This window comes from Camellia sinensis, chromosome 7 (genome assembly GCF_055761805.1).
Source record: "Camellia sinensis isolate YWXY chromosome 7, ASM5576180v1, whole genome shotgun sequence".
In the NCBI taxonomy this organism is placed as follows: Eukaryota; Viridiplantae; Streptophyta; class Magnoliopsida; order Ericales; family Theaceae; genus Camellia; species Camellia sinensis.
The window spans coordinates 123,913,270-123,926,853 of NC_138967.1; the positions used below are offsets into that span (position 1 = coordinate 123,913,270).

The following is a 13,584-nucleotide window of genomic DNA, read 5'->3' on the forward strand; positions in this document are numbered from 1 at the left end:
TATAAGAATAATGATGTGTGATGAATGAATGAATAAAGATGTTATTTTTTTTCATTCAATGATTATTTTGTAAGATAAATTTTTTTAGAATGAATATTAGTTTTTTTTTGGGGGGTAAAATTATTGAATTTAATATAATATAAAATTTTTTATCAGTGGACATTAGTTTAATATAATTTTTTTTTTTGATTTGAAAAATTATTGAATTTAATACGAATATTTAATTTGTTCAAATAAAAAATAATATGAATTTTTAATTTGTTGATTTACATTAGTTTTTCCTAATTTGAACAATTTGGTTTTGATGGACATAAGGGCAATATGGGTATTTAAAATATATTATGAGGGTAATTTTGGAAATTACTTATTTATATCCCACAATATATTTTATAAAACAAACATGGATAACATATATCCGGTCTTATATACCAAGTCAACAAACATGATTTGGGGGATATACTATCCAATACATATATCCTATTCATTACATATCCTGACTATATCCCACATCATATTATATCCTCTATTTTATATCCGGTGAAACAAACGGAGCCTAGGATTTTAATTTGTTTATGTTTGTAGACTGTGTCTGTCTCTCTCTCTCTCCTGCAATCCCTCATTCTCTCTGATTTCGCCATGGATGGGAGTAAGCAGAGGTTCGAAGCTCTCGGAGAAGCAGAGAGGTAAAGAGAAGACGATGAAGGAGAAGAAGACGACGATGATGATAGTGGCGGTGGCGGGAACGATGTAGAATTGGAGGAAGTTGATGATGATGACGGTGGCAGTGGTGAAGTTAGGAGCCAACTCGGTGGGTTAGACTGTTCGTTACCACCTCCAATCAAAGCACAGTTGGGCGGTTCTCAATTGGAAACCCTAGCCAACTCCGATCTTCCATGCGATTTTGTTGCTTCTTCTCGCCATTTCTTGGGTACGGTCACTAATCACTTCTCTCTCTCTGTCTCTACCTCTCTCTGTCTCTGTCTCTCTCGCTCTCTCTCTAACAAGTTTGTGGTGATGATCTGACAGAGGTGCCAGTGGGTTATGCTCTTCTATGGCTGCTGGATTCGGCTGCATTCAAGGTTAGGAGTGTATTTTCACTCTACCACTGAATTTTGAATTGTTCATTTCTGCCATTTCTGATTGATGCATCTATTTTATTTGTTTATTTATTTTCTTGTTTTTGCGTCTGTTTGGATGAGTTTTTAAATTTTTTGGTTTTTCATTTCACTCAATTATTGGTGTATGTTATGAGATTTATGGGTTTTGAGATTTTTATATAATTTATGTATTTGGTATGCATTTCATAGCTGGATCTGTTCGGATTGTTTGTGTCTTAAGGTTCTGGGTTAATGTATGTTGATTTGTCTCTCAAATGGGTAGCCCATGGACTCTACTCCTTTAGGGGATCATTATCGGGTTGCTTTAACTTTTTCTTCTCCACTGTCTTTTCCTTTTTCTCAGATGAAAAAAATATCATCAATAGATATCCAAGTCAACAGAACTCTGGTTGTGTTTTAGAGATTGCCTCCCTTTTGAGTGGGAAGTTGGCTTTACAGTTGCCGAAGTTACACAGTTTGTGAGGAAAAAAAGAAAAAGAAAATCTTTTAGGTATGTTGTTGAGGGATACTTGTTGGAGAATGTCAACAGATCTCTGGTTGTTATGTAATTAATTTTATTTTAATTTTCTAATTTAACAATGAATTATGTTAATGAATATTGTAGTTTTTCCATGCCATCTGTTCTATGCATCTAGTGCTAAGACATTTAGAGCATAAAATGTCCTGCCTTTTGTTTTTTTTTTGTTTTGTTCGTTTGTTTGTTTTCGTTTTTTGTTTTAACAAATGAATTTTGGGCATATGCAACAAAGAAATTTTTGACTATACAAGAATGGCAACAAACAAAAGAATGAGTTTGTTATTTTTGTTGTTTCTCCGTTTTTTGCTTTTTGGTTTTTGGTGCCTCATAATTGTGAATGGTATTGATATGTTATTGTCATGACTGTTGTTTTTACAAGAACTAGAGTGCGAACTAGAAACATTACTTACTGTGCAAGTCCAGCTTCGATTTTGTGATTTTTGGCCACGAGTAATTTTAATTTTGGGAGTTTTCTTTGTTGTTGTAAATTTAAATTGTTTGATCACACAGATATTACAACACTCTTTCAATTTTATTCGATTCCTTTCTTATGTTGTTTCTTCGTATTCCTCTGTTTCCTCTGTTTTTTTCTCAGGTATACAGAATTTGGTGGTGTAGTTGCTTATAGACCTGTTGAAGACTTGGCATTTTCAGTTGCTAGGTTTATACAAAATAATGGTTCATTCATGAATTATTATATGGTAAGTCAATTCCAAATTATATTATTTATAGAAATAGTTCAGCCCATGTACAATGAATTTTTTTCTTTTCTTTTCTGTATCAGTACCATGGCGGAACAAATTTTGGGCGGACAGTTGCTGGTCTCTTCATTGCCATTAGCTACGACTATGATGCTCCGATTGATGAATATGGTATGATACCCAAAAACAAAAACAAAAACAAAAACAAAAAATTCAAAGAAAAATGCGTGTATACACATGCATATATTGTGAGATCATGAGTAAGATTATCGTGCATGTATATATGATATGAATAATTTGTTATCTTGAAGGATTACTAAGAGAACCAAAATGGGGGCATTTGACAAATTTGCATAAAGCTATCAAGCAATGTGAACCAGTTTTGGTTTCCTCGTATCGCGCAGTGACTTGGCCTGGCAATAATCTAGAGGTAGATTAAGCAAAAGCTATCAGGTAAATGACTTGGCCTGGCAATATATACTGTGGTTTTCAACATTTGTCGCTTTTTTGACAATTGAAACTCACTCTTTTTCATCAACGGTCAACTATCAGGTACATGAACTTATTTAGTAATTTTAACAAAAATTTAAAAAAACTTTCATGAAATGAGCTTTGACCTGTATCTTGATTTACTAATACATGTTTATGACAGGAACCGTGTATGGGCTGCTAGAGAATCCAAAACTGACATATAGCAGCACTGTGAAGTTGAGAGCCGGAATTAACAAGATTTCTTTACTAAGTGTTGCTGTTGGCCTTCCGGTTAGTCCATACCTTTTGATAAAAGTTTACATTCTTGGGATGTTAATGACAGTAATGGAATCTTTCTAAATTCTATTGGATCGATTTCATAATGTCGGTGTGCATTATGAGACATGGAACACGGGGGTTCTTGGCCCGGTCACATTGAAGGGCCTCAATGAGGGGACAAGAGACTTGACAAAGCAACAGTGGTCTTACAAGGTTTGTTTTTGTTTTCATGAGTTTTCTGCTTCCATTTTCTGTTTCCAAGTATACTCTCTACATTTCAAAATGGTATAAGTCCAAGGCAATGATGAAACCAGTAAGTTTCCTTCAAAGTCGAGTGGTGAAAACAATAATAAAGGGATACCAGAATTTATCAGAAGATAATAATAATAAAGGGATACCGGGATGAAAATAATGCATGATATGGGAAAAGAAGTTCATATAGTTCGTAAACAAGCAATAAAAATTAAGATTGATGTTTCTATGTTGGTTGGTCTAAAAGGCGAGAACTTAAAACTGCAAACACTTGATGGAAGTTCCTCTGTTGAGTGGGCTGAGGGATCACTATTGGCTACAAAACAACCCTTGACATGGTACAAGGTAATAATCATCCCAAACCACCCCCACCCGTTAACGCCTTTTTATTGATACTTATGAGTTCCATTACCCATAGACGCACAAATGAATTCATAAAAAAGCTTTTAATTCATTGAACAATCTTTCCAGACTACATTCAACGCACCAGCAGGAAATGATCCATTAGCTTTTTTTTTTTTTTGGTTGATTCTCCTTTCTCATCTCTCTCTGATTTTGATTTGATTTCTAGAGTTTTGATTTTGATTTCTAGGGTTTTGATTTTGATTTTGATTTTGATTTGATTTCTATTCAATTAAGCTAAATTTTTCTCCCTTCCAGCTTCATTTCATCTTTTTTTTTTGTTGATAAATACAGTTTCATTTCAACTTTATGATCTCAAGCATCAAGGATTCATAGAGACAGGAGCTTATGAGGTATTTTGATTTGTGTTGTGTTTATAGCTCTTCAATGAAAATTTCTATTGATTTGGTTATGTAACATGTTTTGATGGTTTGAATGTCTCTGTTCTTACAGAAATTGTTTCCAATTGCTAGTTAAATTTTGCTTTGTTCTGAATTTTGATGGAGATATTAGTTGCTTAGTTAGTATTATTAAATTTAACTCGCAAGAAAGATATAGAGATCATAGATGCTCTTAGCAAGTTGCTTGACTTTAAGACTTGTATATAGAGATTCCAATAATTGACTTGAAGCTTTAACTCCCTCTTAATCAACTACCAACGGTCTCTGCTTTATTGTGAGAATCGTGGTAGCAATGATAACACATACATGGATCTCTTTTAGCTGCCCCTGTTTGGCCATTGAAAAAGCATTTGCCAAACGCCACTTAACATATACTTTATTGTTTATTCATTTCGTATTATTCATCTATTTTTAGCAAATTACAGCGGCATATTGCAAAGTGGGTCTGCTATGTTCACACATAATGCTCTATCGGATTATATCCCAATTATCCTTTATCCTGAGGTCTCAAATTATTTCAACTACATCATGAGTTTCTCTAAACATGATAAGACGAGAGAATTGGTGACTGGGGATTTGATCTGTCTTATCATTATAAGTGTTTCAAAACTATCGTTAAAAACAAAGGCAGTTTATTTTGTCATTAAGATTTGTTAGAATGGACTACTCCATTTCGAGAGAAGTTATTTTGTATTCTTGAGACAATATCCTATACTTTTTACAAATAATATGATTACATAAGTACAGTATGTGTCTAAATAAAAGAATTTACACGATCATGTGAATTTTGAAGAAAAATTGTATGGCTTAGATTTAACACTTAAAAGTAAGCAAATCAAATTTAAAATGTGTTTAAATTTAAAGTAAGCAAATCAAATTTAAACACATTGTATTGCCCATACATTTACAACATGGGATTATATGCTATGATCAATTGGGATCACCCATTGCATTACAGTTTCCGGTGCCGTCATGACAATCAGTCTTTTCTTCGTCATTGTCAACTTGTCTTTGTTATTCAACTCTTTTGGCTCCTATTGGAGATGAACGGAAGCAAGTTCTCTACAGGATTCATTACACCTGTGGACATATCCAATGCTGTGTAAACATTACTACTTTGTGCTACAATTGTGATTCCTTCAAGTAAACATTACTACTTTCCATCTTCTCCCTCTATTACCTCTGTTATATGAAATTCTCATTGCCCTTTGCTTTTCCTGCATGTCATGCTCCCAGGGAAGGAGTTGCACAATACATGAAAACTAAATGGAGGGTGGTTGCAATCTTTAATGTGGTTCTGTTTGTTGTTTTGGTGAGAAACTCCTCTCCATCTAGTTTGGAACAAATCAAATTATCTTTTTCTCATTAGCGAATGAGGAACAGCAGATAATATGACATATAAATTGCATTTTATATCTTCTATTGTTGAAATTGACAAATTGTATTATGAAAGTAGCATAATATTTGTAGATTATCATTTTATTGACAGTGTTTTTATGATAGGGCCTTCTAATCGAGTTCATTTATTTTTCTTACAATTATCTGTTGTGAAATTGATCAATAATCTACTTTGTGGGATGCTGTGCGAACTGAAATGCTACAAGGAGCCACTCTAAAGTTTGAAACAGACCTATGTATCTCAAGAAATCTTCACTTGGAGGTAAATTTGTTCACATTCCTTAAAAATCACACTTTCTATATGTAAGTTGTTTATCGTTGATAATTTTAGACAAATAGTTACACATACACTATTGATTAAAATTAGTTTTAATCAATTTAGTTTGCTTCCAATCTTACCAATATGTCGAGCTTTCCGAATTTATTTTTGATGTAATCTGCTAAAGAAGCAATACTAGCAGAGTATGTAACATCAAGTTGATGAAAAAAAATATCAGATAACCCACAAGCTTTGAGATTTTCAACAGCTTCAGTACCCCTCTTCTCATCTCTAGCTGTTAAGATCACCATGACTTCATTGGAAGCTAACTGTCTACATATCTCTGATCCAATTCCTTTGCCGCCCCCTGTTACTACTGCAATCCTGAAAATCAATTAACAAACACACAACAACACTAAGGTGTTAGAGCTTAGAGGTTGGTTCACGCAAACTTCAAAATTTTCAACATATACAATAAAATGGAGAGAGAGAGAGAGAGAGAGAGAGAGAGAGAGAGAGAGAGATGTGCCTTTTTGGTGATGCAGTGGTGACTGTTCCCTCCATTTCTGAATGTAGGAGATGATAGTGGTGATGAGGATGAGCTGTGTGTAGATAATTTTGAAGTTGGAGATATCTATTTATATAAACATAAGACTAAGAATGAGCGTATGACATGTATGCTGTGACAACTTCCTCCTTTTGTTCAACTTATTGATGCTAAGTGCTTTCCTCTTGTAGGAGTGCTTCATTTAGCATTTGCTTCAGATCTTGAGTTTACTTGCTTTTCCTGTAATGTTTGTTGTTACCTAGCTGACTTTTTAAGCATATATTCATGTTGTTTGCTGTGTCCCCTGAGAAGATGCCACTGGTGTTGCCAAATATCAGAAAAGTTCTTAAGGCAATGATTAGTAAATGCCACTATGAGATTTTGAAAATCTGTAATTAATATTACTATTATGATTTCTTAATGTAATTTCAACTTTTCTTTCTCCAGCCAAATGGTTATTTGCTATTCTGTGACTATGCCACTGGTGACCTTGCTCAGGTTAATTTACAACTTATATTCTATCTTTTGAATACATGTTTGTGTGTGTATATATATCTATGCGCTCTTTCATTTCAGTGGAGAATGAGCTCTTTGAATGGAGAATGTGCTCTTTCAATTCAATGGAGAGTTATATAGTAAATATTCCAGTTGCTTTTGATGCTCTCTTGGGAGGGTGCACGGAGTGGAAGCTAGAGCGCTGGACTGTCCTTTGTGAAAACGTTTTATGATTTGGATACTTTTCTTGGTTTGTATGTTTGAGGTTGTTAAAGTCGTATTTTAGAGATTAGTTGTATTTTAGAGGTTGTTAAAGTTGTATTTTAGAGATTAGTGGAAACTAGAGTCGTATTTTAGAGACTAATTGATTTACGATTTGCAGTTATATTTTTTGGATGTTTAAAGTTGTATTTTAGAGATTAGTGAATCTTATGATTTAGATACTTTTCTTGATTTGTATGTTTGAGGTTGTTAAAGTCGTATTTTAGAGATTAGTGAATCTTATGATTTGGATACTTTTCTTGATTTGTATGTTTGAGGTTGTTAAGTTGAGGATGGAAGTTAGTATGCAGGTTGTTTGGTGTATGAATGTTAGATTTTTTTACTTACTTCATAGTTGCTTTTGCTTGTCATAAGTTGCATTTTATAAGTTACTATCTGCATACTGTTAGGCAAGGTTATATTCCTGTATATATATATATATATATATTATATTTTAAAAATAACCTTCTACGGCATATAAAATTATGTCATAAAAAGTATAATGATTTGGGACGTGCAAGAAAATGCCGTAAAAGATTATATACGGCATACAAAGTATGTTATAAATATATTAAAAATGACCTTCTACAACATACAAAATTATGTAGTAGTGTGATGATTTATGACATGCAAGAAAATGTCATAAAATATTATATACGGCATACAAAATATGCCATAAATATATTCAAAATAACCTTCTACGGCATGTAAAACTATGCCATGGAAAGTATTATGATTTATGGCATGACAAAAATGTCGTAAAAAATTATATACGACATACAAAGTATGTCATTAATATTTAATTTATTATTTTTTACAATTTTACTTGCATGTCGTAAATAACACTCAATTTTTCACGACATGTCATATAACAACATTTGTGTGCATGACGTGAAAGAGCTTTTACGGCTTGCAAGCCGTAAAAATTTAATTTTGTTGTTGTGCAAATAAATCAAAACAAAGTTGAAACAAAAACAAAAACAATCATCAAAATACAAAAGGTCTACCAGGATTACAACAAATCCGCCTCCATATACAATGAAGTCTAATCTAAAGATCAAGTCTATCATCGTCTACATTGACAAAATTAGATCAAAACACTCTTGATATGATCAAGAGAACTGTAACACTTGTGCAACTTAAGGCAATAAAATGTGTGTAATTTCCGTATTTTTTTAATTGAGATCCTTTGGGTGAGGTAATATTGAAGTGGTAGAGTGGAAATTTGATCTAGAATATGATAGGAATATTGAATTGCACTCAGATTTGTCAGAAAAATGCTTTAGAACCTTGAATTTATGATTAAGGTGTCAACACTAGGGCTCCAGGGTCGACACACTTGCATTTCTTTCTTTTCCTCTTGGAGTTCTGCTTCCTGGTGTCAACACTGCCTCTTTGTGGTGTCAACACTGCTTGGTCAGTGATCTAGGTTTGACACTACTTGGAAGTTTCGACACCTGGGCTTTCTGGGGTCGACACCCCACTTATGTTGAACTTCCTTGGAGCACCCTTGTTTTGAGGTGTCAACATCTCCTCCTTGAGGTGCCGGCACTTTGAAAATTCTGGAAATTCTTGTGGCATTTTGGGCCCCTTTTTTGGTGATTTTTTTTTTAATATATTTTATTTGACTTTAGAGCTAACAATCTACTTTTGGCCTTGGGCTAGAAATTGACCCCTATGCACTCTCTTTCCTCACTCTCTCTCTCTCTCTACACCGTAACCCAACATCTCCTCTCTCCAAACTCTAGTTTTATGTGTATTTATTTACAATTTGGAAGACTAGCATATAAAATTGAGAATCATAAGTAAAATCTATTAAGAGCTCTGAATAATTTTTTTTTCCTGTTGTAATCTGTGTCCTACAGGGCAAATGTTTGCTGGTGACATAACATTCAGTGATACATAGTAGAAAGTCATTCTAGTTTTATTATATCATACCAGCATATATATCTCTTCTCTCTCTCTCTCTCTCCCCTTACTGTGAAATTGAAGTTTGCAATTTTTTTTAATATGTTGGTGGATTGGTTGTAGAGACTAATCAGCATCGTGTCATGTGACGCTTAGGGAAATGGTTGTAGTGACTTTGACCAAGATAAATGGGACTACAACTTTTGAAGTTTCTGGTTTGGGCTACGTGTGTTAATTTGTTTGATTTTATGTATGCCAATTTGGGATTTGTTCTTACAGTGTTTATACGATTGAATTGTATTTACTTTAATAATCGTAGTTTTTGTGATGTTTATATAGCTAGATCGTCTAGCTTGCCTTGATAACTTCATAGTCCATGTTCTTTATTGATAATATATTATTAAATATCACCTATGTTATTTTTCTGGTTTAAGAGTGAATTCTTTTCCTTTTATGGATATTTTTTCATTATATCACTGGTTCTTTTAATTTCCTGAACATAAGGAATCCTTTCCTTTTAGGATTAGATTTCTCTTTTCAAATATTAAACTAGTAAGCACATGAGATTGAGAAAGCAATTCATCTTTTAAGTGTTATCAAATTAATTTTGTGATATACTAACAATATTAATGTGCTATATATGAAACTTTTTAGTTTATAGGACCAGTGTAGAACAGAGCATCAAGTTGCAGCTCTTGTATAATCATCTTAACCATTTTTTATGGATTAACCAACTGAATTGCCTTGAAAACTTTTAACCCGTTTTAATCATTGTTGCTGGTGTATGTGTTTGTTTTAGTGTTGTCTTTAATTTGTAAATGACTTGTGCAAAGCAAATTTGAGAGATGGGGGACACTACAAAAAAAATGGCCTAATTTTAAGAGATGGAGTTCTGTATTGGGTGACATTTGCGTGCGCTCTGTCAAAGATAACCTGGGAAGCATGCTGCCAGGTTTTGATTTCTCCCCCTAACTCACTTCATTCCTTCGCTTTTTGTTTTGGGAATTGAGAGAACTTAATTTGAACATTTGATTTGTGCAATCTGTCAGTTGCAATTTAATTTTAGCTTTTCTGCGATAAATAATAAAATTTCCTATGTAGCTCCTCTCTGGAAGAGCTTTTTGATTTGCTATTGTTACTATATGGAGACTTGTTGATCCAATTCAATTGAGGGTTGTCCTCTTAGGACTTATTACAAAATGATTTGGAGCTCTTAAAAGAGAGTTCTAGGAGAACTTTAATATAGTGGGCCCCATTTGTGATGTGATGTGATTTATGTGTATGATTTTGTTTTTGTTTTTGTTTTTTTTTTCCTTGCCATGTAAGCAGGGCTCAATTTAGAGCTCTACTTTTAGCTTAATTTAGAGCTCTACTTTTAGGGCTCTGTATCATTGTTCGACTTATTAATCCATGGACCTTTGTCAGCTAAGTACTGTAATTGGAATTTATTTGCTAAAATAACCTTTTGAGAAATTAGTTCAAATAAATGAAGAGTTGGTAGAACTGTTCACTTTTGCTTGCTTGTATTCTTATGCAAGGGCATTATATGAGGCATGGGGATCTTGCCTGCAAATTGGAAGTTTATGAATCCAAGAAATTGGTCTCTTCATTTTTGTGTATTGCTTTTTGAATTTCTCAGAGTTCATTTTCTGGTATCACATACATTTATAGCTCTTTGATCCATTGTGTATTTCTCCTTTTGGTTGTCGTGAAACATATCTTCTTTTTTTTTCATCAGTTTATCTCAGTAATTTATGCTTTTTTCCTCACCTAGAAGCCAACATCTTATAATTCATAATTTAATTAGTTCATGACTCAATTAGTTTATTTGCATGAATTTTCATGTAACTTGTGCCGTGTTTGAATATGATTGTGTAAACATTTGTTTATTATTTTTGGGTAATAAAAAAAGTTGTGCGGGTTCAAATTATTAAATAAAAAATTAAATATAAATAGGACTTTTTGGATTCTCAAAAATAAAAAAAAATAAAAAAAATAGAGGACTTTTAGTCACCAAAGATTTAAATTTTGACTTTTACCTGCTAAATTTTTAGTCGTCAAAGGTTTAAATTTTGACTATAGCCTACTAAATTTTTAGTCATTAAGGGTCTAAGTTTTGATTTGTCTACTAAATTTTTAATCGCCATAGGTTTAAATTTTAATTTTTGCCTACTAAATATTTAGTTGCTAAAAATTTAAATAAAAAATTATTTAACTTTTTAAAAATTACATGACGACTAAATTTAAAATATATGGCAACTAAATATTTAGTCCTCGAAGGTTGTACTTTAGCTACTAAAAATATTTTAGTCAGCAAATATTCCAAATACTTTTGAAGTGTTGGCGGCAAACATGGCGAGTAATGTTTTTAGTGGGCAAAAGGTTTTGGTGACTAAAATAATGCTTTTTGTGACTAAATTTTTAGTTGCTAAATGTGACATTTCTTTTACTGTGGAGTTGAAACAATTATATGATATTCTAACAGTATAGATGTTCTGTTCATGATGACGAGTTAGAATAATCATCACCGATGCGTCCTCACAGCAACGGTCTACCTCCGTTTCTCCTAGAGAAATGTATTCCCTGAGAACAGAGATGCCATGTGTCCGTTTGTATACATACCCATTAGAATCATATCTAATTTTGGAAACCTATTGTTATTAGAATTAGCTGTCTTGTTCTTTACCAATGCTTTGATTTGAGCCTTATAATCGTTAGCGGCCTCTTCTACTGGTTTCAGTGCAGTGTTCACAGCATGATTGTCCTAGCTTCTTCTACTGGTTTCAGTGCGAAACTCTTATCAACTCTGAGGATATGATGGGCCTAAGGTTACCTCTCCAACTCTCTCTCTCTCTCTCTCTCTCTCTCTCTCTCTCTCTCTATGTATATTTTCATTTGTCGACTCGTGTTCTTATCCAGCGACGACTATCGCGGCAACATTGGTGTCAGGGGCTCCGATTGTTTTCTTTACTCTATTCTTATCCAGCGACGACTATTCTTTATCCCATATTCATTTGCTCTATTTATTTGACTCTCCAACTCAATCTCTCTCTCTCTCTCTTTAGTCATTTGTCAACTCTTGTTGTTCTCCTGTGACGGCAATGGTGATGATCGATTGTTTTATTTGGCACAGTTCGTTTTTTAACTACTTTTTTTCTTCTTCTTTTTTTAGATAATTTTTTTTATATATATTTTGATTCATCCTACCATTCTCTATCTTGCATATTGTGCTAGTGTTACTATGTTTGACAATTCTAAGGTTATGGCGGCTAGGACGACGACGATTAATTCTTTTATTTGGCTGGGATGGCTAGTACGGTACGGTGTTTCACGATTATTTTCGCATTTTTGGGCCATGTTTGACAATTCTCAAGTCATGCTTTCCCTATCTTTGTCTCTCTCATTCTATTCCAATCAACAGATCTTAATCCATTAGCTAGAGAATGGAACACTCTATCTCAAATTATCCCAGTCTATCTGTTCTCTCTTTCACTTTCCATTGTACAACTCATATTTTTTGGAAATGGTAAGAATGTGAGTTGGGATGTGATTGTAGCCAACTCTGGAATCAATCAAATTTTCTTGTGAAATGAAATCAATTTTCAAATTAATCAGTTATATATAAAAGGGCTGGGCTTCCCTCCAGTCCGTAATCAAATTGGAGGGTATTATTGGATCCGTGAGGACCCACTACGAGTCCCGTTTTGATAATTCGAACAGTTCAATGTATATAACTCGTCGAGTACTATATTCCTGTAAAAAATCACGTTGATCGGATATCGATAGCTATCTCATTGGATCAGATTTCTGTCAACCGTTTATTTTTTCACTGTCCATTTTTTTTTGTACAAAACTGATTTGATTACGTAGTTATCAATATCCGATCAACGTAATTTTTTACAGATATAGTACTCGACGAGTTCTACACGTTGAACGGTTCAGATTATCAAAACGAGACCTGTGATGGGCTTCCACGGGCCCAATAGCTTCCTCTAGTCCGATCACGGATTGGAGGGAAGCCAACTCCTATATAAAATCACTGTAAATTTTTCTGCTCAAAATAAGTTTATTTTTCATTTTTTTAAAATTATTTTTGTCCCAAAGAGGAGAAAATTATATAAAATTTTTAATTATTTTTAACTTAACTAGTTTTTAAATTTTTTTTATGCTAGACTCAAATTACAGTCTAATACGAACTAATTGTTTTGCCCAACTGGGCTTGTTCATATATACATATACTAGAAAATTTAATTCCTAACTGTTTTCCTATATAATGATAAAATTATTTGAATTATTAATTAAAATAAATTTTTAACATCATTAAAAACTATTAGTTGACTTGATGATATATTAATAAAGTGGCTATTTCTTATGAAATTAAAAATTTAAAGTATGAGATATAATTTTCAAAATTATAAGAAACAAATCATAATTTAAATTTATTTCGGAGAATATATTTATAATTTATCTTTAATTTTTGAACTTATAGTTCACTCAGTGACTTTTAAATAAGGGTGAACATGATCATATTTCTTACGTTTATACACTTAACTTTTTTATATTTTTGAGTTATCA

General features: G+C 32.9%; 1 protein-coding gene across 11 annotated transcripts; it reads left to right on the forward strand.

Annotated features, from left to right (window-relative positions):
• The first annotated feature begins 561 nt into the window (after positions 1-561).
• On the forward strand, positions 562-7,411 carry LOC114276420 (beta-galactosidase). 11 transcript variants are annotated; one of them, XM_082879266.1, is made up of 11 exons: positions 562-928; positions 1,027-1,079; positions 2,231-2,336; positions 2,420-2,507; positions 2,648-2,888; positions 2,989-3,299; positions 4,035-4,093; positions 5,210-5,284; positions 5,378-5,453; positions 6,793-6,843; positions 6,922-7,411. In XM_082879266.1, the coding sequence occupies exons 2-5, from the start codon at positions 1,042-1,044 to the stop codon at positions 2,773-2,775; spliced, it is 360 nt and encodes a 119-aa protein (XP_082735392.1). In that variant the 5' UTR covers positions 562-928; positions 1,027-1,041; the 3' UTR covers positions 2,776-2,888; positions 2,989-3,299; positions 4,035-4,093; positions 5,210-5,284; positions 5,378-5,453; positions 6,793-6,843; positions 6,922-7,411. The 11 variants fall into 11 exon arrangements, with proteins under 11 accessions (XP_082735392.1, XP_082735388.1, XP_082735391.1 ...); XM_082879262.1 differs by lacking the exon at positions 5,210-5,284 and adding an exon at positions 5,746-5,801; XM_082879265.1 differs by having other exon boundaries at positions 5,210-5,453.
• The last annotated feature ends 6,173 nt before the right edge of the window (positions 7,412-13,584 follow it).